The 23,898-nt window shown below is 58.3% G+C and overlaps 1 protein-coding gene across 1 annotated transcript in view; it reads left to right on the top strand.

The window, feature by feature from the left end:
• The window catches only part of LOC116936977 (chromodomain-helicase-DNA-binding protein 4-like), a 133,579-nt gene that overhangs the window by 33,159 nt on the left and 76,522 nt on the right, over positions 1-23,898 (top strand). The window contains 2 exon segments of the mRNA XM_076056454.1: positions 14,789-14,926; positions 20,073-20,194. Of these exon segments, the coding sequence (XP_075912569.1) occupies positions 14,789-14,926; positions 20,073-20,194 (260 nt within the window).

Here is a 23,898-nt window from a genome sequence, read left to right as displayed (position 1 = left end):
GCAGGCTGACTCCCCCTGTCATCACCTCCCGTGGTCACCGGTCCACTCACACTGCAGGCTGACTCCCCCTGTCACTAATTCCCGTGTCCACCAGTCCACTCACACTGTTGGCTGACTCCCCTTGTCATCACCTCCCGTGGCCACCAGTCCACTCACACTGCAGGCTGAGGCCACCAGTCCACTCACACTGTTGGCTGACTCCCCCTGTCATCACCTCCCGTGGTCACCAGTCCACTCACACTGCAGGCTGACTCCCCTGTCATCACCTCCCGTGGTCACCAGTCCACTCACACTGCAGGCTGACTCCCCTGTCATTACCTCCCGTGGCCACCAGTCCACTCACACGGCAGGCTGACTCCCCTGTTACTACCTCCCGTGGTCACCAGTCCACTCACACTGCAGGCTGACTCCCCTGTCATTACCTCCCGTGGCAACCAGTCCACTCACACTGCAGGCTGACTCACCTGTCATTACCTCCAGAGGCCACCAGTCCACTCACACCGCAGGCTGACTCACCTGTCACGACCTCCCGTGGCCACCAGTCCACTCACACTCACAGCTGACTCCCCCTGTCACTAATTCCCGTGGCCACCAGTCCACTCACACTGTAGGCTGACTCGCCCTGTCATCACCTCCCGTGGCCACCAGTCCATTCACACTGCAGGCTGACTCACCTGTCATCACCTCCAGTGGCCACCAGTCCACTCACACTGCAGACTGACTCACCTGTCATTACCTCCAGAGGCCACCAGTCCACTCACACCGCAGGCTGACTCCCCTGTCATTACCTCCCGTGGCCACCAGTCCACTCAGACTGTAGGCTGACTCGCCCTGTCATTACTTCCCATGGTCACCGGTCCACTCACACTGCAGGCTGACTCTCCTGTCATCACCTCCCGTGGCCACCAGTCCACTCACACTGCAGGCTGACTCACCTGTCATCACCTCCCGTGGCCACCAGTCCACTCACACTGCAGGCTGACTCTCCTGTCATCACCTCCCGTGGTCACCAGTCCACTCACACTGCAGACTGACTCTCCCGTCATCACCTCCCGTGGCCACCAGTCCACTCACACTGCAGGCTGACTCCCCTGTCATCACCTCCCGTGGCCACCAGTCCACTCACACTGCAGACTGACTCCTCTGTCATCACCTCCCGTGGCCACTAGTCCACTCACACTGCAGGCTGACTCCCCCTGTCACTACCTCCCATGGTCACCAGTCCACTCACACTGCAGGCTGACTCACCTGTCATCACCTCCCGTGGTCACCAGTCCACTCACACTCACAGCTGACTCCCCCTGTCACTACCTCCCGTGGTCACCGGTCCACTCACACTGCAGGCTGAGGCCACCAGTCCACTCACACTGCAGGCTGACTCCCCTGTCACTACCTCCCGTGGGCCACCAGTCCACTCACACTGCAGGCTGACTCACCCTGTCACTACCTCCCGTGGCCACCAGTCCACTCACACTGCAGGCTGACTCACCTGTCATTACCTCCAGTGGCCACCAGTCCACTCACACTGTTGGCTGACTCACCCTGTCACTACCTCCCGTGGCCACCAGTCCACTCACACTTCAGGCTGAGGCCACCAGTCCACTCACACTGCAGGCTGACTCCTCTGTCATCACCTCCCGTGGCCACCAGTCCACTCACACTGCAGGCTGACTCCTCTGTCATCACCTCCCGTGGCCACCAGTCCACTCACACTGCAGGCTGAGGCCACCAGTCCACTCACACTGCCGGCTGACTCGCCCTGTCACTACCTCTCGTGGCCACCAGTCCACTCACACCGCCAGCTGACTCCCCCTGTCATCACCTCCCGTGGCCACCAGTCCACTCACACTGCAGGCTGACTCCGCTGTCACTACCTCCAGTGGTCACCAGTCCACTCACACTGCAGGCTGACTCACCTGTCATCACCTCCCGTGGTCACCAGTCCACTCACACTCACAGCTGACTCCCCTGTCATTACCTCCCATGGCCACCAGTCCACTCACACTGTAGGCTGACTCCCCTGTCATCACCTCTTGTGGTCACCAGTCCACTCACACTGCAGGCTGACTCCCCTGTCATTACCTCCCGTGGCCACCAGTCCACTCACACTCACAGCTGACTCCCCTGTCATCACCTCCCGTGGTCACCAGTCCACTCACACTGCAGGCTGACTCGCCTGTCATTACCTCCCGTGGCCACCAGTCCACTCACACTGCAGGCTGACTCCTCTGTCATCACCTCCCGTGGTCACCAGTCCACTCACACTGCAGGCTGACTCCCCCTGTCATCACCTCCCGTGGCCACAAGTCCACTCACACTGCAGGCTGACTCCTCTGTCATCACCTCCCGTGGTCACCAGTCCACTCACACTGCAGGCTGACTCCCCCTGTCATCACCTCCCGTGGCCACCAGTCCACTCACACTGCAGGCTGACTCCCCCTGTCATCACCTCCCGTGGCCACCAGTCCACTCACACCGCCGGCTGACTCCCCCTGTCGCTCGGTGGCTCGTTCGGTGGCTGGGTCATTTGGTTGTTGGCTCGGTGGGTCATTGCGTTGGTAGTAACGCTGTGTTGTCGCCCCCAGGTCGGATATCTCACCACCCTTTGCCACCCCCCTGCATGATATCCCACGTGAGGTAAGCCGTGACAGCGATGATGGCTAAGCGTCTACGTCCCTTGGTTTTCGAATTGCCTCCGAACACAATTGAGTTCATGAATGTTAAAAAAAGCATTCTGCTGAAGGAAGGGTGGCTCGGTGGCTCGGTGGCTCGGTGGCTCGGTGGCTCGGTGGCTCGGTGGCTCGGTGGCTCGGTGGCTCGGTCGGTGGCTCGGTGGCTCGGTGGCTCAGTCGGTGGCTCAGTCGGTGGCTCGGTGGCTCAGTCGGTGGCTCGGTGGCTCAGTGGCTCGGTGGCTCGGTCGGTGGCTCGGTGGCTCGGTGGCTCAGTCGGTGGCTCAGTCGGTGGCTCGGTGGCTCAGTCGGTGGCTCGGTGGCTCGGTGGCTCGGTCGGTGGCTCGGTGGCTCGGTGGCTCAGTCGGTGGCTCAGTGGCTCGGTGGCTCGGTGGCTCGGTGGCTCGGTGGCTCAGTCGGTGGCTCGGTGGCTCGGTGGCTCGGTGGCTCAGTCGGTGGCTCGGTGGCTCGGTGGCTCGGTGGCTCAGTCGGTGGCTCGGTGGCTCGGTGGCTCGGTGGCTCAGTCGGTGGCTCGGTGGCTCAGTCGGTGGCTCGGTGGCTCGGTGGCTCGGTCGGTGGCTCGGTGGCTCGGTGGCTCAGTCGGTGGCTCAGTGGCTCGGTGGCTCGGTGGCTCGGTGGCTCGGTGGCTCAGTCGGTGGCTCGGTGGCTCGGTGGCTCGGTGGCTCAGTCGGTGGCTCGGTGGCTCGGTGGCTCGGTCGGTGGCTCGGTGGCTCAGTGGCTCGGTGGCTCAGTCGGTGGCTCGGTGGCTCGGTGGCTCGGTGGCTCAGTCGGTGGCTCGGTGGCTCGGTGGCTCGGTGGCTCAGTCGGTGGCTCGGTGGCTCAGTCGGTGGCTCGGTGGCTCGGTGGCTCAGTCGGTGGCTCAGTGACTCGGTGGCTCGGTGGCTCAGTCGGTGGCTTGGTGGCTCAGTCGGTTAATCGGTGGCTCAGTCAGTCAGTCGTTGGCCTGGTTGGTCACTCGGTGACTCGGGGAGTGACTCGGTGAGTGACTCGGTGAGTGACTCGGTGAGTCATTCGGTGGCTCGGTGAGTGACTCGGTGAGTGACTCGGTGAGTGACTCGGTGGCTCGGTGAGTAACTCGGTGAGTGACTCGGTGAGTGGCTCGGTGACTCGATGAGTGACTCGGTGACTCGGTGAGTGGCTCAGTGAGTGGCTCGGTGAGTGGCTCGGTGAGTCACTCGGTGACTCGGTGAGTGACTCGGTGAGTGACTCGGTGACTCACTCGGTGACTCGGTGAGTAACTTGGTGAGTGACTCGGTGAGTGACTCGGTGACTCGATGAGTGACTCGGTGACTCGGTGAGTGGCTCGGTGAGTGGCTCGGTGAGTCACTCGGTGACTCGGTGAGTGACTCGGTGACTCAGTGAGTGACTCGGTGAGTGACTCGGTGAGTGGCTCGGTGAGTCACTCGGTGACTCGGTGAGTGACTCGGTGAGTGACTCGGTGACTCACTCGGTGACTCGGTGAGTGACTCGGTGAGTCACTCGGTGAGTGACTTGGTGAGTCACTCGGTGAGTCACTCACCAAGTCACTTGGTGGCTCGGTGAGTGACTCGGTGAGTGATTCGGTGGCTCGGTGAGTGACTCGGTGAGTGACTCGGTGACTCGGTGCGTGAGATCTCACCCCAGGTGAGACGCCTACCGGCTAGTCAGCGCTTTGTGGCCGTGTTGCTTTGTCGAGTTTGTCCACGAGTGGAAAGGTTCCCGGCGAATGACGCGTTGTGGCTCGATCGGTCGAGACACCGAGACACTGAGACACTGAGACACCGAGACACTGAGACACCGAGACACCGAGACACCGAGACACTGAGACACTGAGACACTGAGACACTGAGACACTGAGACACTGAGACACAGAGACACAGAGACACTGAGACACTGAGACACAGAGACACTGAGACACCGAGACACCGAGACACTGAGACACTGAGACACCGAGACACCGAGACACCGAGACACCGAGACACCGAGACACCGAGACACTGAGACACTGAGACACCGAGACACTGAGACACCGAGACACTGAGACACTGAGACACCGAGACACCGAGACACTGAGACACCGAGACACTGAGACACTGAGACACCGAGACACCGAGACACCGAGACACCGAGACACCGAGACACCGAGACACCGAGACACCGAGACACTGAGACACTGAGACACTGAGACACTGAGACACTGAGACACCGAGACACCGAGACACTGAGACACTGAGACACTGAGACACTGAGACACCGAGACACCGAGACACTGAGACACCGAGACACTGACTGAGACACCGAGACACTGAGACACTGAGACACCGAGACACCGAGACACCGAGACACCGAGACACCGAGACACCGAGACACCGAGACACCGAGACACCGAGACACCGAGACACCGAGACACCGAGACACCGAGACACTGAGACACTGAGACACTGAGACACTGAGACACCGAGACACCGAGACACCGAGACACTGAGACACTGAGACACTGAGACACTGAGACACCGAGACACCGAGACACTGAGACACTGAGACACTGAGACACTGAGACACCGAGACACCGAGACACTGAGACACCGAGACACTGACTGAGACACCGAGACACTGAGACACTGAGACACCGAGACACCGAGACACCGAGACACCGAGACACCGAGACACCGAGACACCGAGACACCGAGACACCGAGACACCGAGACACCGAGACACCGAGACACCGAGACACTGAGACACTGAGACACCGAGACACTGAGACACCGAGACACTGAGACACTGAGACACTGAGACACTGAGACACCGAGACACTGAGACACTGAGACACCGAGACACTGAGACACCGAGACACTGAGACACCGAGACACCGAGACACCGAGACACCGAGACACTGAGACACCGAGACACCGAGACACCGAGACACCGAGACACCGAGACACTGAGACACCGAGACACCGAGACACCGAGACACCGAGACACTGAGACACTGAGACACCGAGACACTGAGACACTGAGACACCGAGACACCGAGACACCGAGACACCGAGACACTGAGACACCGAGACACCGAGACACTGAGACACTGAGACACCGAGACACCGAGACACTGAGACACTGAGACACCGAGACACTGAGACACTGAGACACTGAGACACTGAGACACCGAGACACTGAGACACTGAGACACCGAGACACCGAGACACCGAGACACCGAGACACCGAGACACCGAGACACCGAGACACCGAGACACTGAGACACCGAGACACCGAGACACTGAGACACTGAGACACTGAGACACCGAGACACTGAGACACCGAGACACTGAGACACCGAGACACCGAGACACCGAGACACCGAGACACCGAGACACCGAGACACCGAGACACCGAGACACCGAGACACCGAGACACCGAGACACCGAGACACCGAGACACTGAGACACCGAGACACTGAGACACCGAGACACCGAGACACCGAGACACCGAGACAGTGAGACACTGAGACACTGAGACACCGAGACACCGAGACACTGAGACACCGAGACACCGAGACACTGAGACACCGAGACACCGAGACACTGAGACACTGAGACACTGAGACACTGAGACACCGAGACACCGAGACACTGAGACACTGAGACACTGAGACACTGAGACACCGAGACACCGAGACACTGAGACACTGAGACACTGAGACACTGAGACACCGAGACACTGAGACACTGAGACACTGAGACACCGAGACACCGAGACACTGAGACACCGAGACACCGAGACACTAAGACACTGAGACACTGAGACACTGAGACACCGAGACACCGAGACACTGAGACACTGAGACACCGAGACACCGAGACACTGAGACACTGAGACACCGAGACACTGACTGAGACACCGAGACACTGAGACACTGAGACACTGAGACACTGAGACACCGAGACACTGAGACACTGAGACACCGAGACACTGAGACACTGAGACACCGAGACACTGAGACACTGAGACACCGAGACACTGAGACACTGAGACACCGAGACACCGAGACACTGAGACACTGAGACACCGAGACACTGAGACACCGAGACACCGAGACACCGAGACACTGAGACACCGAGACACCGAGACACCGAGACACCGAGACACCGAGACACTGAGACACTGAGACACCGAGACACTGAGACACTGAGACACCGAGACACCGAGACACCGAGACACCGAGACACTGAGACACTGAGACACCGAGACACCGAGACACCGAGACACCGAGACACCGAGACACCGAGACACTGAGACACTGAGACACTGAGACACCGAGACACTGAGACACCGAGACACCGAGACACTGAGACACCGAGACACTGAGACACTGAGACACCGAGACACTGAGACACCGAGACACCGAGACACTGAGACACCGAGACACTGAGACACCGAGACACCGAGACACCGAGACACCGAGACACCGAGACACTGAGACACCGAGACACCGAGACACTGAGACACTGAGACACCGAGACACCGAGACACCGAGACACCGAGACACCGAGACACTGAGACACTGAGACACCGAGACACCGAGACACCGAGACACCGAGACACCGAGACACTGAGACACTGAGACACTGAGACACTGAGACACCGAGACACCGAGACACCGAGACACTGAGACACTGAGACACCGACTGAGACACCGAGACACTGAGACACTGAGACACCGAGACACCGAGACACCGAGACACCGAGACACCGAGACACTGAGACACTGAGACACCGAGACACCGAGACACTGAGACACCGAGACACCGAGACACTGAGACACTGAGACACTGAGACACCGAGACACCGAGACACCGAGACACCGAGACACCGAGACAACGAGACACCGAGACAACGAGACACCGAGACACTGAGACACCGAGACACTGAGACACTGAGACACTGAGACACTGAGACACTGAGACACTGAGACACTGAGACACTGAGACACTGAGACACCGAGACACCGAGACACTGAGACACTGAGACACCGAGACACCGAGACACTGAGACACTGAGACACTGAGACACTGAGACACTGAGACACCGACTGAGACACCGAGACACCGAGACACTGAGACACTGAGACACTGAGACACTGAGACACCGAGACACCGAGACACCGAGACACCGAGACACCGAGACACTGACTGAGACACCGAGACACCGAGACACTGAGACACTGAGACACCGAGACACTGAGACACTGAGACACCGAGACACCGAGACACCGAGACACTGAGACACTGAGACACCGAGACACCGAGACACTGAGACACCGAGACACTGAGACACTGAGACACCGAGACACCGAGACACCGAGACACCGAGACACCGAGACACTGAGACACTGAGACACCGAGACACCGAGACACTGAGACACTGAGACACTGGGACACTGAGACACTGAGACACCGAGACACTGAGACACTGAGACACTGAGACACTGAGACACCGAGACACCGAGACACTGAGACACTGAGACACTGAGACACTGAGACACTGAGACACTGAGACACCGAGACACCGAGACACTGAGACACTGAGACACTGAGACACCGAGACACCGAGACACCGAGACACCGAGACACCGAGACACCGAGACACCGAGACACTGAGACACCGAGACACCGAGACACCGAGACACTGAGACACCGAGACACCGAGACACCGAGACACCGAGACACCGAGACACTGAGACACCGAGACACTGAGACACTGAGACACTGAGACACTGAGACACTGAGACACCGAGACACCGAGACACTGAGACACTGAGACACTGAGACACCGAGACACTGAGACACCGAGACACCGAGACACTGAGACACTGAGACACCGAGACACTGAGACACCGAGACACCGAGACACCGAGACACTGAGACACCGAGACACCGAGACACCGAGACACCGAGACACTGAGACACTGAGACACCGAGACACTGAGACACTGAGACACTGAGACACCGAGACACCGAGACACTGAGACACTGAGACACTGAGACACCGAGACACCGAGACACCGAGACACTGAGACACTGAGACACTGAGACACTGAGACACCGAGACACCGAGACACCGAGACACCGAGACACCGAGACACTGAGACACTGAGACACTGAGACACTGAGACACCGAGACACCGAGACACCGAGACACCGAGACACCGAGACACTGAGACACTGAGACACTGAGACACCGAGACACTGAGACACCGAGACACCGAGACACCGAGACACCGAGACACCGAGACACCGAGACACTGAGACACTGAGACACTGAGACACTGAGACACTGAGACACCGAGACACCGAGACACCGAGACACTGAGACACCGAGACACCGAGACACCGAGACACTGAGACACCGAGACACCGAGACACTGAGACACCGAGACACCGAGACACCGAGACACTGAGACACTGAGACACTGAGACACTGAGACACTGAGACACTGAGACACTGAGACACCGAGACACCGAGACACTGAGACACCGAGACACCGAGACACCGAGACACTGAGACACCGAGACACTGAGACACTGAGACACTGAGACACTGAGACACTGAGACACCAAGACACCGAGACACTGAGACACCGAGACAATGAGACACTGAGACACTGAGACACCGAGACACTGAGACACCGAGACACTGAGACACCGAGACACCGAGACACCGAGACACCGAGACACTGAGACACTGAGACACTGAGACACTGAGACACTGAGACACTGAGACACTGAGACACCGAGACACTGAGACACTGAGACACCGAGACACCGAGACACTGAGACACCGAGACACCGAGACACTGAGACACCGAGACACTGAGACACCGAGACACTGAGACACTGAGACACTGAGACACTGAGACACTGAGACACTGAGACACCGAGACACTGAGACACTGAGACACCGAGACACCGAGACACTGAGACACCGAGACACTGAGACACCGAGACACCGAGACACTGAGACACCGAGACACTGAGACACCGAGACACCGAGACACTGACTGAGACACTGAGACACTGAGACACCGAGACACCGAGACACCGAGACACCGAGACACCGAGACACCGAGACACCGAGACACCGAGACACTGAGACACTGAGACACCGAGACACTGAGACACCGAGACACCGAGACACTGACTGAGACACCGAGACACCGAGACACTGAGACACCGAGACACCGAGACACTGAGACACTGAGACACTGAGACACCGAGACACTGAGACACTGAGACACCGAGACACTGAGACACCGAGACACTGAGACACTGAGACACTGAGACACTGAGACACCGAGACACTGAGACACCAAGACACCGAGACACTGAGACACTGAGACACTGAGACACCGAGACACCGAGACACTGAGACACTGAGACACTGAGACACCGAGACACCGAGACACCGAGACACCGAGACACCGAGACACTGAGACACTGAGACACTGAGACACCGAGACACCGAGACACTGAGACACTGAGACACTGAGACACCGAGACACCGAGACACTGAGACACTGAGACACCGAGACACCGAGACACCGAGACACCGAGACAGCGAGACACCGAGACACCGAGACACCGAGACACTGAGACACTGAGACACCGAGACACCGAGACACTGAGACACCGAGACACCGAGACACTGAGACACTGAGACACCGAGACACTGAGACACCGAGACACCGAGACACCGAGACACCGAGACACCGAGACACCGAGACACCGAGACACTGAGACACTGAGACACCGAGACACCGAGACACCGAGACACCGAGACACCGAGACACCGAGACACTGAGACACTGAGACACCGAGACACCGAGACACCGAGACACCGAGACACTGAGACACCGAGACACCGAGACACCGAGACACCGAGACACCGAGACACCGAGACACCGAGACACCGAGACACCGAGACACTGAGACACCGAGACACTGAGACACCGAGACACCGAGACACCGAGACACTGAGACACCGAGACACCGAGACACCGAGACACTGAGACACCGAGACACTGAGACACCGAGACACCGAGACACCGAGACACCGAGACACTGAGACACTGAGACACTGAGACACCGAGACACCGAGACACCGAGACACCGAGACACCGAGACACCGGGACACCGGGACACCGAGACACTGAGACACCGAGACACTGAGACACCGAGACACCGAGACACCGAGACACCGAGACACTGAGACACCGAGACACCGAGACACCGAGACACTGAGACACCGAGACACTGAGACACTGAGACACCGAGACACTGAGACACCGAGACACCGAGACACCGAGACACTGAGACACTGAGACACCGAGACACCGAGACACTGAGACACTGAGACACTGAGACACTGAGACACCGAGACACCGAGACACCGAGACACCGAGACACCGAGACACCGAGACACCGAGACACCGAGACACTGAGACACCGAGACACCGAGACACCGAGACACTGAGACACCGAGACACTGAGACACCGAGACACTGAGACACCGAGACACTGAGACACTGAGACACCGAGACACTGAGACACCGAGACACCGAGACACCGAGACACTGAGACACTGAGACACCGAGACACCGAGACACCGAGACACTGAGACACTGAGACACTGAGACACCGAGACACCGAGACACCGAGACACCGAGACACCGAGACACCGAGACACCGAGACACCGAGACACCGAGACACCGAGACACTGAGACACTGAGACACCGAGACACTGAGACACTGAGACACTGAGACAGTGAGACACTGAGACACTGAGACACTGAGACAGTGAGACACCGAGACACTTAGACACTGAGACACCGAGACACTGAGACACTGAGACACTGAGACACTGAGACACTGAGACACTGAGACACTGAGACACCGAGACACCGAGACACCGAGACACCGAGACACCGAGACACCGAGACACCGAGACACCGAGACACCGAGACACCGAGACACCGAGACACCGAGACACCGAGACACCGAGACACCGAGACACCGAGACACCGAGACACAGAGACACTGAGACACCGAGACACCGAGACACCGAGACACCGAGACACCGAGACACTGAGACACCGAGACACCGAGACACCGAGACACCGAGACACCGAGACACCGAGACACCGAGACACCGAGACACCGAGACACCGAGACACCGAGACACCGAGACACCGAGACACCGAGACACCGAGACACTGAGACACAGAGACACTGAGACACTGAGACACTGAGACACTGAGACACTGAGACACCGAGACACTGAGACACTGAGACACTGAGACACTGAGACACTGAGACACCGAGACACCGAGACACTGAGACACTGAGACACCGAGACACCGAGACACTGAGACACCGAGACACTGAGACACAGAGCCACCGAGCCACCAGCGAGCCACCGATGGACCGAGCCACCGACCGACCAAGTGGCCGAGCCAATGGTTTGGTTTGCTCGGCCAGTCGCCCGGTGGTTCAGTTCGCTGGTTACTCGGTGGTTGAGTCGCCCGCTCGGTGGGTCAGTCGGTCAGTGACTGGCTCGGTGGGTCAGTCGGTCGGTGGCTGGCTCGGTGGGTCAGTCAGTCGGTGGCTGACTCGGTGGGTCAGTCGGTCAGTGGCTGGCTCGGTGGGTCAGTCGGTCAGTGGCTGGCTCGTTCGCTGGTGGCTCTGTGGGTCAGTCGGTCAGTGGCTGACTCGGTGGGTCAGTCAGTCGGTCAGTGGCTGGCTCGTTCGCTGGTGGCTCTGTGGGTCAGTTTGATCGGTGGCTGGCTCGTTCGTTGGTGGCTCGGTGGGTCAGTCGGTCGGTGGCTTACTCATTCGCTAGTGGCTCGGTGGGTCAGTCGGTCGGTGGCTGGCTCGGTGGGTCAGTCGGTCGGTGGCTGACTCAGTGGGTCAGTCAGTCGGTGGCTGGCTCGTTCGCTGGTGGCTCGGTGGGTCAGTCAGTCGGTCGCTGGCTCGGTGGGTCAGTCGGTCAGTGGCTGTCTCGTTCGCTGGTGGCTCGGTGGGTCAGTCAGTCAGTGGCTGACTCGTTCGCTGGTGGCTCGGTGGGTCAGTTTGATCGGTGGCTGGCTCGTTCACTGGTGGCTCGGTGGGTCAGTCAGTCGGTGGCTGGCTCGGTGGGTCAGTCGGTCAGTGGATGACTCGTTCGCTGGTGGCTCGGTGGGTCAGTCAGTCGTTCGCTGGTGGCTCGGTGGGTCAGTCGGTCAGTGGCTGACTCGGTGGGTCAGTCGGTCGGTGGCTGGCTCGGTGGGTCAGTCGGTCGGTGGCTGACTCGTTCGCTGGTGGCTCAGTGGGTCAGTCAGTCGGTCAGTGGCTGGCTCGGTGGGTCAGTCGGTCAGTGGCTGGCTCGGTGGGTCAGTCGGTCAGTGGCTGGCTCGGTGGGTCAGTCGGTCAGTGGCTGACTCGTTCGCTGGTGGCTCAGTGGGTCAGTCAGTCGGTCAGTGGCTGGCTCGGTGGGTCAGTCAGTCAGTGGCTGACTCGTTCGCTGGTGGCTCGGTGGGTCAGTCGGTCGGTGGCTGGCTCGGTGGGTCAGTCGGTCAGTGGCTGACTCGGTGGGTCAGTCGGTCAGTGGCTGACTCGGTGGGTCAGTCGGTCAGTGGCTGGCTCGGTGGGTCAGTCGGTCACTGGCTGTCTCGTTCGCTGGTGGCTCGGTGGGTCAGTCAGTTGGTGGCTGGCTCGGTGTCTCAGCCGGTCGGTGGCTGGCTCGTTCACTGGTGGCTCGGTGGGTCAGTCGGTCGGTCGCTGGCTCGGTGGGTCAGTCGGTCGGTGGCTCAGTTGCTTGGTGGCTGGGTCTGTCGGTCGGTGGCTCCGTCGGTCTCTCGGTGGCTCCGTCGGTGGCTCGGTGGCTCGGTCGGTGGCTCAGTCAGTGGCTCGGTCGGTCGGTCTCTCGGTGGCTCGGTTTGTCTTTGACTCCCAGAAGGAGGCGCGTCTCAAGTTCAACGTTCTCCTCACGTCCCACGTGCTGACCAAGCCCGTGCTGGGCTCGCGTTCACCCGTGCCACCCTCCCCACCACCCGTGCCACCCTCCCCACCACCCGTGCCACCCCCACCCCCACCACCCGTGCCACCCTCCCTCGCTCCCTCCCCACCACCCGTGCTACCCTCCCTCCCCACCACCCGTGCCACCCTCCCCACCACCCGTGCCACCCTCCCCACTACCCGTGCCACCCTCCCTCCCCACCACCCGTGCCACCCTCCCCACCACCCGTGCCACCCCCACCACCAGAAGGAGGCTCGGCTCAAGTTCCACGTTCTCCTGACATCCTACGAGCTGATCACCATCGACCAGGCCCGTGCCGAGCACCCGCTCACCCGTGCCACCCTCCCCACCACCCGTGCCACCCTCCCCACCACCCGTGCCACCCTCCCCACCCTCCCCACCACCACCAGAAGGAGGCGCGGCTCAAGTTCCACGTTCTCCTGACGTCCTACGAGCTCATCACCATCGACCAGGCCCGTGCTGAGCACCCGCTCACCCGTGCCACCCTCCCCACCACCCGTGCCACCCTCCCCACCACCCGTGCCACCCTCCCCACCCTCCCCACCACCACCAGAAGGAGGCGCGGCTCAAGTTCCACGTTCTCCTGACGTCCTACGAGCTCATCACCATCGACCAGGCCCGTGCTGAGCACCCGCTCACCCGTGCCACCCTCCCCACCACCCGTGCCACCCTCCCCACCACCCGTGCCACCCTCCCCACCCTCCCCACCACCACCAGAAGGAGGCGCGGCTCAAGTTCCACGTTCTCCTGACGTCCTACGAGCTCATCACCATCGACCAGGCCCGTGCTGAGCACCCGCTCACCCGTGCCACCCTCCCCACCACCCGTGCCACCCTCCCCACCACCCGTGCCACCCTCCCCACCCCCACCCCACCACCACCAGAAGGAGGCTCGGCTCAAGTTCCACGTTCTCCTGACGTCCTACGAGCTCATCACCATCGACCAGGCCCGTGCTGAGCACCCGCTCACCCGTGCCACCCTCCCCACCACCCGTGCCACCCTCCCCACCACCCGTGCCACCCTCCCCACTCTCCCTCCCCACCACCAGAAGGAGGCACGGCTCAAGTTCCACGTTCTCCTGACGTCCTACGAGCTCATCACCATCGACCAGGCCGTGTTGGGCTCCATCCACTGGGCTTGTCTCGTTGTGGACGAAGCTCACAGGCTGAAGAACAACCAGTCAAAGGTACTCGCTGTACTGCAGGTACTCACTCCAGGTACTCACTCACAGGCTGAAGAACAACCAGTCAAAGGTACTCGCTGTACCCCAGGTACTCACTCCAGGTACTCACTCACAGGCTGAAGAACAACCAGTCAAAGGTACTCGCTGTACTGCAGGTACTCACTCGAGGTACTCACTCAAGGTACTCACTCAAGGTACTCACTTAAGGTACTCACTCGAGGTACTCACTCAAGGTACTCGCTGTACTCCAGGTACTCACTCGAGGTACTCACTCACAGGCTGAAGAACAACCAGTCAAAGGTACTCGCTGTACTGCAGGTACTCACTCGAGGTACTCACTCCACGTACTCACTCAAGGTACTCACTCAAGGTACTCACTCACAGGCTGAAGAACAACCAGTCAAAGGTACTCGCTGTACTGCAGGTACTCACTCCAGGTACTCACTCGAGGTATTCGCTGTACTCCAGGTACTCACTCAAGGTACTCGCTCACAGACTGAAGAACAACCAGTCAAAGGTACTCACTCAAGGTACTCACTCAAGGTACTCACTCAAGGTACTCACTCACAGGTTGAAGAACAACCAGTCAAAGGTACTCGCTGTACTGCAGGTACTCACTCAAGGTACTCACTCAAGGTACTCACTCAAGGTACTCACTCGAGGTACTCACTCAAGGTACTCACTGAAGGTACTCACTCAAGGTACTCACTCAAGGTACTCACTCAAGGTACTCACTCACAGGCTGAAGAACAACCAGTCAAAGGTACTCGCTGTACTGCAGGTACTCACTCGAGGTACTCACTCAAGGTACTCACTTAAGGTACTCACTCAAGGTACTCACTCCAAGTACTCACTCAAGGTACTCACTCACAGGCTGAAGAACAACCAGTCAAAGGTACTCCCTGTACTGCAGGTACTCACTCCAGGTACTCACTCAAGGTACTCACTTAAGGTACTCACTCAAGGTACTCACTCCAGGTACTCACTCCAGGTACTCACTCAAGGTACTCACTTAAGGTACTCACTCAAGGTACTCACTCACAGGCTGAAGAACAACCAGTCAAAGGTACTCGCTGTACTGCAGGTACTCACTCCAGGTACTCACTCAAGGTACTCACTCACAGGCTGAAGAACAACCAGTCAAAGGTACTCGCTGTACTGCAGGTACTCACTCAAGGTACTCACTCAAGGTACTCACAGGCTGAAGAACAACCAGTCTAAGGTACTCGCTGTACTCCAGGTACTCACTCCAGGTACTCACTCAAGGTACTCACTCACAGGCTGAAGAACAACCAGTCTAAGGTACTCGCTGTACTGCAGGTACTCACTCAAGGTACTCACTCAAGGTACTCACTCAAGGTACTCACTCAAGGTACTCACTCACAGGCTGAAGAACAACCAGTCAAAGGTACTCGCTGTACTGCAGGTACTCACTCAAGGTACTCACTCAAGGTACTCACTCAAGGTACTCACAGGCTGAAAAACAACCAGTCAAAGGTACTCGCTGTACTCAAGGTACTCACTCAAGGTACTCACTCAAGGTACTCACTCACAGGCTGAAGAACAACCAGTCAAAGGTACTCGCTGTACTGCAGGTACTCACTCGAGGTACTCACTCCAGGTACTCACTCAAGGTACTCACTCAAGGTACTCACAGGCTGAAGAACAACCAGTCAAAGGTACTCGCTGTACTGCAGGTACTCACTCAAGGTACTCACTCAAGGTACTCACTCACAGGCTGAAGAACAACCAGTCAAAGGTACTCGCTGTACCCCAGGTACTCACTCAAGGTACTCACTCGAGGTACTCACTTCAGGTACTCACTCAAGGTACTCACTCCAGGTACTCACTCAAGGTACTCACTCAAGGTACTCACAGGCTGAAGAACAACCAGTCTAAGGTACTCGCTGTACTGCAGGTACTCACTCACGGTACTCACTCAAGGTACTCACTCAAGGTATTCGCTGTACTCCAGGTACTCACTCAAGGTACTCACTCACAGGCTGAAGAACAACCAGTCTAAGGTACTCGCTGTACTGCAGGTACTCACTCAAGGTACTCACTCACAGGCTGAAGAACAACCAGTCTAAGGTACTCGCTGTACTCCAGGTACTCACTCAAGGTACTCACTCAAGGTACTCACTCACAGACTGAAGAACAACCAGTCAAAGGTACTCGCTGTACTCCAGGTACTCCCTCAAGGTACTCACTCAAGGTACTCACTCCAGGTACTCACTCAAGGTACTCACTCGAGGTACTCACTCAAGGTACTCACTCACAGGCTGAAGAACAACCAGTCTAAGGTACTCGCTGTACTGCAGGTATTCACTCAAGGTACTCACTCAAGGTACTCACTTAAGGTACTCACTCCAAGTACTCACTCAAGGTACTCACTCCAGGTACTCACTCACAGGCTGAAGAACAACCAGTCAAAGGTACTCGCTGTACTCCAGGTACTCACTCGAGGTACTCGCTCAAGGTACTCACTCACAGGCTGAAGAACAACCAGTCAAAGGTACTCGCTGGACTGCAGGTACTCACTCAAGGTACTCACTCAAGGTACTCACTCACAGGCTGAAGAACAACCAGTCAAAGGTACTCACTCAAGGTACTCACTCAAGGTACTATCTCTGTGTCTCTCCGTGTCTCTGCGTGTGTCTCTCTGTCTCTGTGTCCCTGTGTCTCTCTGTGTGTCTCTGTCTCTCTCTCCCCATGTCTCTGTCTGTGTGTGTCTCTGTGTGTGTCTCTCTGTGTGTCTCTGTCTCTCTCTCTCTGTCTCTGTGTCCCTGTGTCTCTGTGTGTGTCTCTGTCTCTCTCTCTCTCTGTCTGTGTGTCTCTGTGTCTCTGTGTCTCTGTCTCTCTCTCCCTGTGTCTCTGTCTGTGTGTCTCTCTGTCTTTGTGTCCCTGTGTCTCTCTGTGTGTCTCTCTCTCTGTGTCTGTGTCTGTTTGTCTCTGTGTCTCTGTCTCTCTCTCCCTGTGTCTCTGTCTGTGTGTCTCTCTCTGTGTCTCTATGTCTCTCTGTGTGTCTCTGTCTCTCTCTCTCTCTCTCTGTGTCTGTGTGTCTCTGTGTCTCTGTCTCTCTCTCCCTGTGTCTCTGTCTGTGTGTCTCTCTCTGTGTCTCTGTGCCTCTCTGTGTGTCTCTGTCTCTCTCTCTGTGTCTGTGTGTCTCTGTGTCTCTGTCTCTCTCTCCCTGTGTCTCTGTCTGTGTGTCTCTCTCTCTCTCTGTGTCTCTATGTCTCTCTGTGTGTCTCTGTCTCTCTCTCTCTCTTTCTCTGTGTCTGTGTCTGTGTGTCTCTGTCTCTCTCTCCCTGTGTCTCTGTCTGTGTGTGTCTCTCTCTCTGTGTCTCTATGTCTCTCTCCCCGTGTCTCTCTCTCTCTCTCTGTGTGTCTCTATGTCTCTCTCTGTGTGTCTCTCTCTCTGTGTGTCTCTATGTCTCTCTCCCCGTGTCTATGTCTGTGTGTGCCTCTCTGTGTGTGTCTCTGTGTCTCTCTCACCGTGTCTCTGTCTGTGTGTCTGTGTGTGTCTCTCTCACCGTGTCTCTGTGTGTGTCTGTGTGTGTAGTTTTTCCGCATCCTCAATGGCTACCACATAGACAACAAGCTGCTCCTGACTGTGTCTGTGTGTCTCTCTGTGTGTGTGTCTCTGTCTGTGTGTCTCTCTCTCTGTGTGTCTCTCTCACCGTGTCTCTGTCTCTGTGTGTGTGTCTGTGTGTGTAGTTTTTCCGCATCCTGAACGGCTACCACATAGACAACAAGCTGCTCCTGACTGTGTCTCTCTGTCTCTCTGTGTGTGTATGTCTGTGTGTTTCTCTCTCTCTCTGTCTCTCTCTGTGTGTGTCTGTGTGTCTCTGTGTCTCTGTGTGTGTAGTTTTTCCGCATCCTCAATGGCTACCACATAGACAATAAGCTGCTCCTGACCGTGTCTCTCTCTGTGTCTCTGTCTGTGTCTCTCTCTGTGTGTCTCTGTGTCTGTTTGTGTCTCTGTGTGTGTGTATCTGTGTGTGTGTCTCTCTGTGTGTCTCTGTGTCTCTCTCTGTGTCTCTGTCTGTGTGTCTCTGTGTGTGTGTCTGTGTGTGTGTCTCTGTGTGTCTCTCACTGTGTGTCTGTGTGTCTGTGTGTGTCTCTGTGTGTCTCTCTCTGTGTCTCTGTGTCTCTGTCCGTGTGTCTCTGTGTCTCTGTCTGTGTGTCTCTGTGTGTGTAGTTTTTCCGCATCCTCAATGGCTACCACATAGACAACATGCTGGTCCTGACTGTGTCTGTGTGTCTGTGTGTCTCTGTGTCTCTGTCTCTGTGTCTCTGTGTCTCTGTCTGTGTCTCTCTCTGTGTGTCTCTCTCTGTGTCTCTCTGTGTCTCTGTCTGTGTAGTTTTTCCGCATCCTCAATGGCTACCACATAGACAACAAGCTGCTCCTGACTGTGTCTCTGTGTCTCTGTCTCTCTCTGTGTGTCTCTCTCTCTGTGTCTCTCTCTGTGTCTCTGTGTCTCTGTGTGTGTCTCTGTCTCTGTGTGTCTCTCTCTGTGTCTCTGTGTGTCTGTGTGTGTCTCTGTGTCTCTCTCACTGTGTCTCTGTGTGTCTGAGTGTCTCTGTGTGTGTAGTTTTTCCGCATCCTCAATGGCTACCACATAGACAACAAGCTGCTCCTGACTGTGTCTCACTGTGTGTCTCTGTGTGTCTGTGTGTCTCTGTGTGTCTCTGTGTGTCTCTGTGTGTCTGTGTAGTTTTTCCGCATCCTCAATGGCTACCACATAGACAACAAGCTGCTCCTGACTGTGTCTCACTGTGTGTCTCTGTGTGTCTCTGTGTGTCTGTGTGTCTCTGTGTGTCTCTGTGTATCTGTGTAGTTTTTCCGCATCCTCAATGGCTACCACATAGACAACAAGCTGCTCCTGACTGTGTGTCTCTGTGTCTCTCTGTGTGTGTCTCTCTCACTGTGTCTCTGTCTGTGTGTCTCTCTCACTGTGTCTCTGTGTCTCTGTGTGTCTCTGTGTGTCTGTCTGTGTGTGTAGTTTTTCCGCATCCTCAATGGCTACCACATAGACAACAAGCTGCTCCTGACTGTGTGTCTCTGTGTCTCTCTGTGTGTGTCTCTCTCACTGTGTCTCTGTCTCTGTGTCTCTCTCACCGTGTCTCTGTGTCTCTGTGTGTGTAGTTTTTCCGCATCCTCAATGGCTACCACATCGACAACAAGCTGCTCCTGACGGGAACTCCGCTCCAGAACAACCTCGAGGAACTCTTCCACCTCCTCAACTTCCTCACACCGGACCGCTTCAAGTGGGGACCAGCTGTGTGTCTCCCCGTGTCTCCCCCGTGTCTCCCAGTGTCTTTCTGTGTCTCCCCGTGTCTCCCAGTGTCTCTCAGCGTCTCCCCGTATCTCCCAGTGTCTCCCCCGTGTCTCCCAGTGTCTCCCCCGTGTCTCCCCGCGTTTCCCCGCGTCTCCCCCGTGTCTCTCAGCGTCTCTCAGCGTCTCCCCGTGTCTCCTAGTGTCTCCCCTTCCACCGCACCATCTCCTCTCTCCTCTCCACGTCTCACTCCTCCTCCTCCCTCCTCCTCCTCCCTCCTCCTCCTCCTCCTCCTCCACCTCCTCCTCCTCCACCTCCTCCTCCACCTCCTCCTCCACCTCCTCCTCCTCCACCTCCTCCCTCCTCCACCTCCTCCACCTCCTCCTCCACCTCCTCCTCCACTTCCTCCACCTCCTCCCTCCTCCTCCTCACCCTCCTCCTCCTCCTCCTCCTCCTCAACCCCCCAGCAACCTGGATGGCTTCCTGGAGGAGTTTGCAGACATCTCTAAGGAGGAGCAGATCAAGCGTCTCCACGTGTCTCCCAGTGTCTCCTCGCGTCTCCTAGTGTCTCCCCGTGTCTCCCCGTGTCTCCCCCCCGTGTCTCCCCCCCGTGTCTCCCCCCCGTGTCTCCCCGTGTCTCCCAGCGTATCTCCCCCTCCACCCCACCATCTCCTCTCTCCTCTCCACGGCTCACTCCACCTCCTCCTACCTCCTCCTGCACCACCTCCTCCACCTCCTCCACCTCCTCACCCTCCTCCTCCTCCCGCCTCCTCCTCCTCCTCCCTCCTCCTCCTCCCTCCTCCTCCTCCACCTCCTCCTCCTCCTCCACCTCCTCCTCCACCTCCTCCTCCACCTCCTCCACCTCCACCTCCTCCTCCACTTCCTCCACCTCCTCCTCCACCTCCTCCTCCACTTCCTCCACCTCCTCCCTCCTCCACCGACTCCTCCCTCCTCCTCCTCCTCCTCCTCGCCCCCCAGCAACCTGGATGGCTTCCTGGAGGAGTTTGCAGACATCTCTAAGGAGGAGCAGATCAAGCGTCTCCCCGTGTCTCCCCGTGTCTCCCCGCGTCTCCCCGTGTCTCCCCGCATCTTCCCGTGTCTCCCTGTGTCTCCCAATGTCTCCCAGTGTCTCCCAGTGTCTCCTAGCGTCTCCCAGTGTCTCCCAGTGTCTCCCAGTGTCTCCCCGTGTCTCCCAGTGTCTCCCCGTCTCTCCCCGTGTCTCCCAGCGTCTCCCCGTGTCTCCCCGAGTCACCTAGCTTCTCCCCCGTGTCTCCCCCTCCACCCCACCATCTCTTCTCTCCTCACCCTCCTCCTCCTCCACCTCCTCCTGCTCCTCCTCCTCCTCCTCCTCACCCTCCTCCTCACCCTCCTCCTCCTCCTCCTCCTCCTCACCCCCCCAGCAACCTGGATGGCTTCCTGGAGGAGTTTGCAGACATCTCTAAGGAGGAGCAGATCAAGCATCTCCACGTGTCTCCCCGTGTCTCCTAGCGTCTCCTAGCGTCTCCCAGTGTCTCCCAGTGTCTCCCAGTGTCTCCCAGTGTCTCCCAGTGTCTCCTAGCGTCTCCCGTATCTCCCCATGTCTCCTAGCATCTCCCGTATCTCCCCGTGTCTCCCATTGTCTCCCAGTGTCTCCCAGTGTCTCCCAGTGTCTCCTAGCATCTCCCGTATCTCCCCGTGTCTCCTAGTGTCTCCCAGGGTCTCCTAGCGTCTCTCCCCCGCGTCTCCCCCTCCACCCCACCATCTCCTCTCTCCTCTCCACGTCTCCCTCCTCCTCCTCCTCCTCACCCTCCTCCTCCTCCACCTCCTCCTCACTCCCCCAGCAACCTGGATGGCTTCCTGGAGGAGTTTGCAGACATCTCTAAGGAGGAGCAGATCAAGCGTCTCCCCGTGTCTCCCCGTGTCTCCCCGCGTCTCCCCGTGTCTCCCCGCATCTCCCCGTGTCTCCCTGTGTCTCCCAATGTCTCCCCGTGTCTCCTAGCGTCTCCCAGTGTCTCCCAGTGTCTCCTAGTGCCTCCTAGTGTCTCCCCGTGTCTCCCAGTGTCTCCCCGTGTCTCCCCGTGTCTCCCCGTCTCTCCCCGTGTCTCCCCGTGTCTCCCCGTGTCTCCCCGAGTCACCTAGCTTCTCCCCCGTGTCTCCCCCTCCACCCCACCATCTCTTCTCTCCTCACCCTCCTCCTCCACCTCCTCCTCCTCCACCACCACCACCACCTCCTCCTCCTCCTCCTCCTCCACCTCACCCTCCTCCTCCATCTCCACCTCCTCCTCACCCCCCCCAGCAACCTGGATGGCTTCCTGGAGGAGTTTGCAGACATCTCTAAGGAGGAGCAGATCAAGCGTCTCCCCGTGTCTCCCAGTGTCTCCCCGTGTCTCCTAGTGTCTCCCAGTGTCTCCTAGTGTCTCCCCGCATCTCCGAGTGTCTCCCCGTGTCTCCTAGCGTCTCCCAGTGTCTCCTAGCGTCTCTCAGCGTCTCCCCGTGTCTCCTAGCGTCTCCTAGTGTCTCCCCCTCCACACCACCATCTCCTCTCTCCTCTCCACGTCTCACTCCACCTCCTCCTACCACCTCCTCCTCCACCTCCTCCTCCTCCTCACCCTCCTCCTCCACCTCCTCCTACCTCCTCCTCCACCTCCTCCTCCACCTCCTCCACCTCCTCCACCTCCTCCCTCCTCCTCCTCCACCTCCTCCTCCACCTCCTCCCTCCTCCACCTCCTCCTCCACCTCCTCCCTCCTCCTCACCCTCCTCCACCTCCTCCTCCTCCTCAACCCCCCAGCAACCTGGATGGCTTCCTGGAGGAGTTTGCAGACATCTCTAAGGAGGAGCAGATCAAGCGTCTCCCTGTGTCTCCCCGTGTCTCCCCGTGTCTCCTAGCGTCTCCTAGTGTCTCCCAGTGTCTCCTAGTGTCTCCCAGTGTCTCCCCGTGTCTCCCCGTGTCTCCCAGTGTCTCACCCACGTGTCTCCCCGTGTCTCCCAGTATCTCACCCACGTGTCTCCCCGTGTCTCCCAGTGTCTCCCAGTGTCTCTCAGCGTCTCCCAGTGTCTCCTAGTGTCTCCCCGTGTCTCTCCGTGTCTCCCCGTGTCTCCTAGCGTCTCTCAGCGTCTCCCAGTGTCTCCTAGTGTCTCCCAGTGTCTCCCCGTGTCTCCCAGTGTCTCCCAGTGTCTCACCCACGTGTCTCCCTGTGTCTCCTAGCGTCTCCCCGTGTCTCTCCGCGTCTCTCCCCCGCGTCTCCCCCTCCACCCCACCATCTCCTCTCTCCTCTCCACGTCTCACTCCACCTCCTCCTCCCTCCTCGCTCCTCACCCTCCACCTCCTCCACCTCCTCCTCCTCCTCCTCACCCTCCTCCTCACCCCCCCAGCAACCTGGATGGCTTCCTGGAGGAGTTTGCAGACATCTCTAAGGAGGAGCAGATCAAGCGTCTCCCAGTGTCTCCCCGTGTCTCCCCGTGTCTCCCCGTGTCTCCCCGTGTCTCCTAGTGTCTCCTAGTGTCTCCCAGTGTCTCCCCGTGTCTCCTAGCGTCTCCTAGTGTCTCCTAGTGTCTCCCAGTGTCTCCCCGTGTCTCCTAGTGTCTCCTAGTGTCTCCCCGTGTCTCCCCGTGTCTCCTAGCGTCTCCTAGTGTCTCCTAGTGTCTCCCCGTGTCTCCCCGTGTCTCCTAGCGTCTCCTAGTGTCTCCTAGTGTCTCCCCGTGTCTCCTAGCGTCTC

This window comes from Petromyzon marinus, chromosome 75 (assembly GCF_048934315.1).
Source record: "Petromyzon marinus isolate PM22_M1 ecotype Great Lakes invasive population chromosome 75, UKy_Petmar_22M1.pri1.0, whole genome shotgun sequence".
In the NCBI taxonomy this organism is placed as follows: Eukaryota; Metazoa; Chordata; class Hyperoartia; order Petromyzontiformes; family Petromyzontidae; genus Petromyzon; species Petromyzon marinus.
This window is presented reverse-complemented; position numbering and strand designations above follow the sequence as displayed.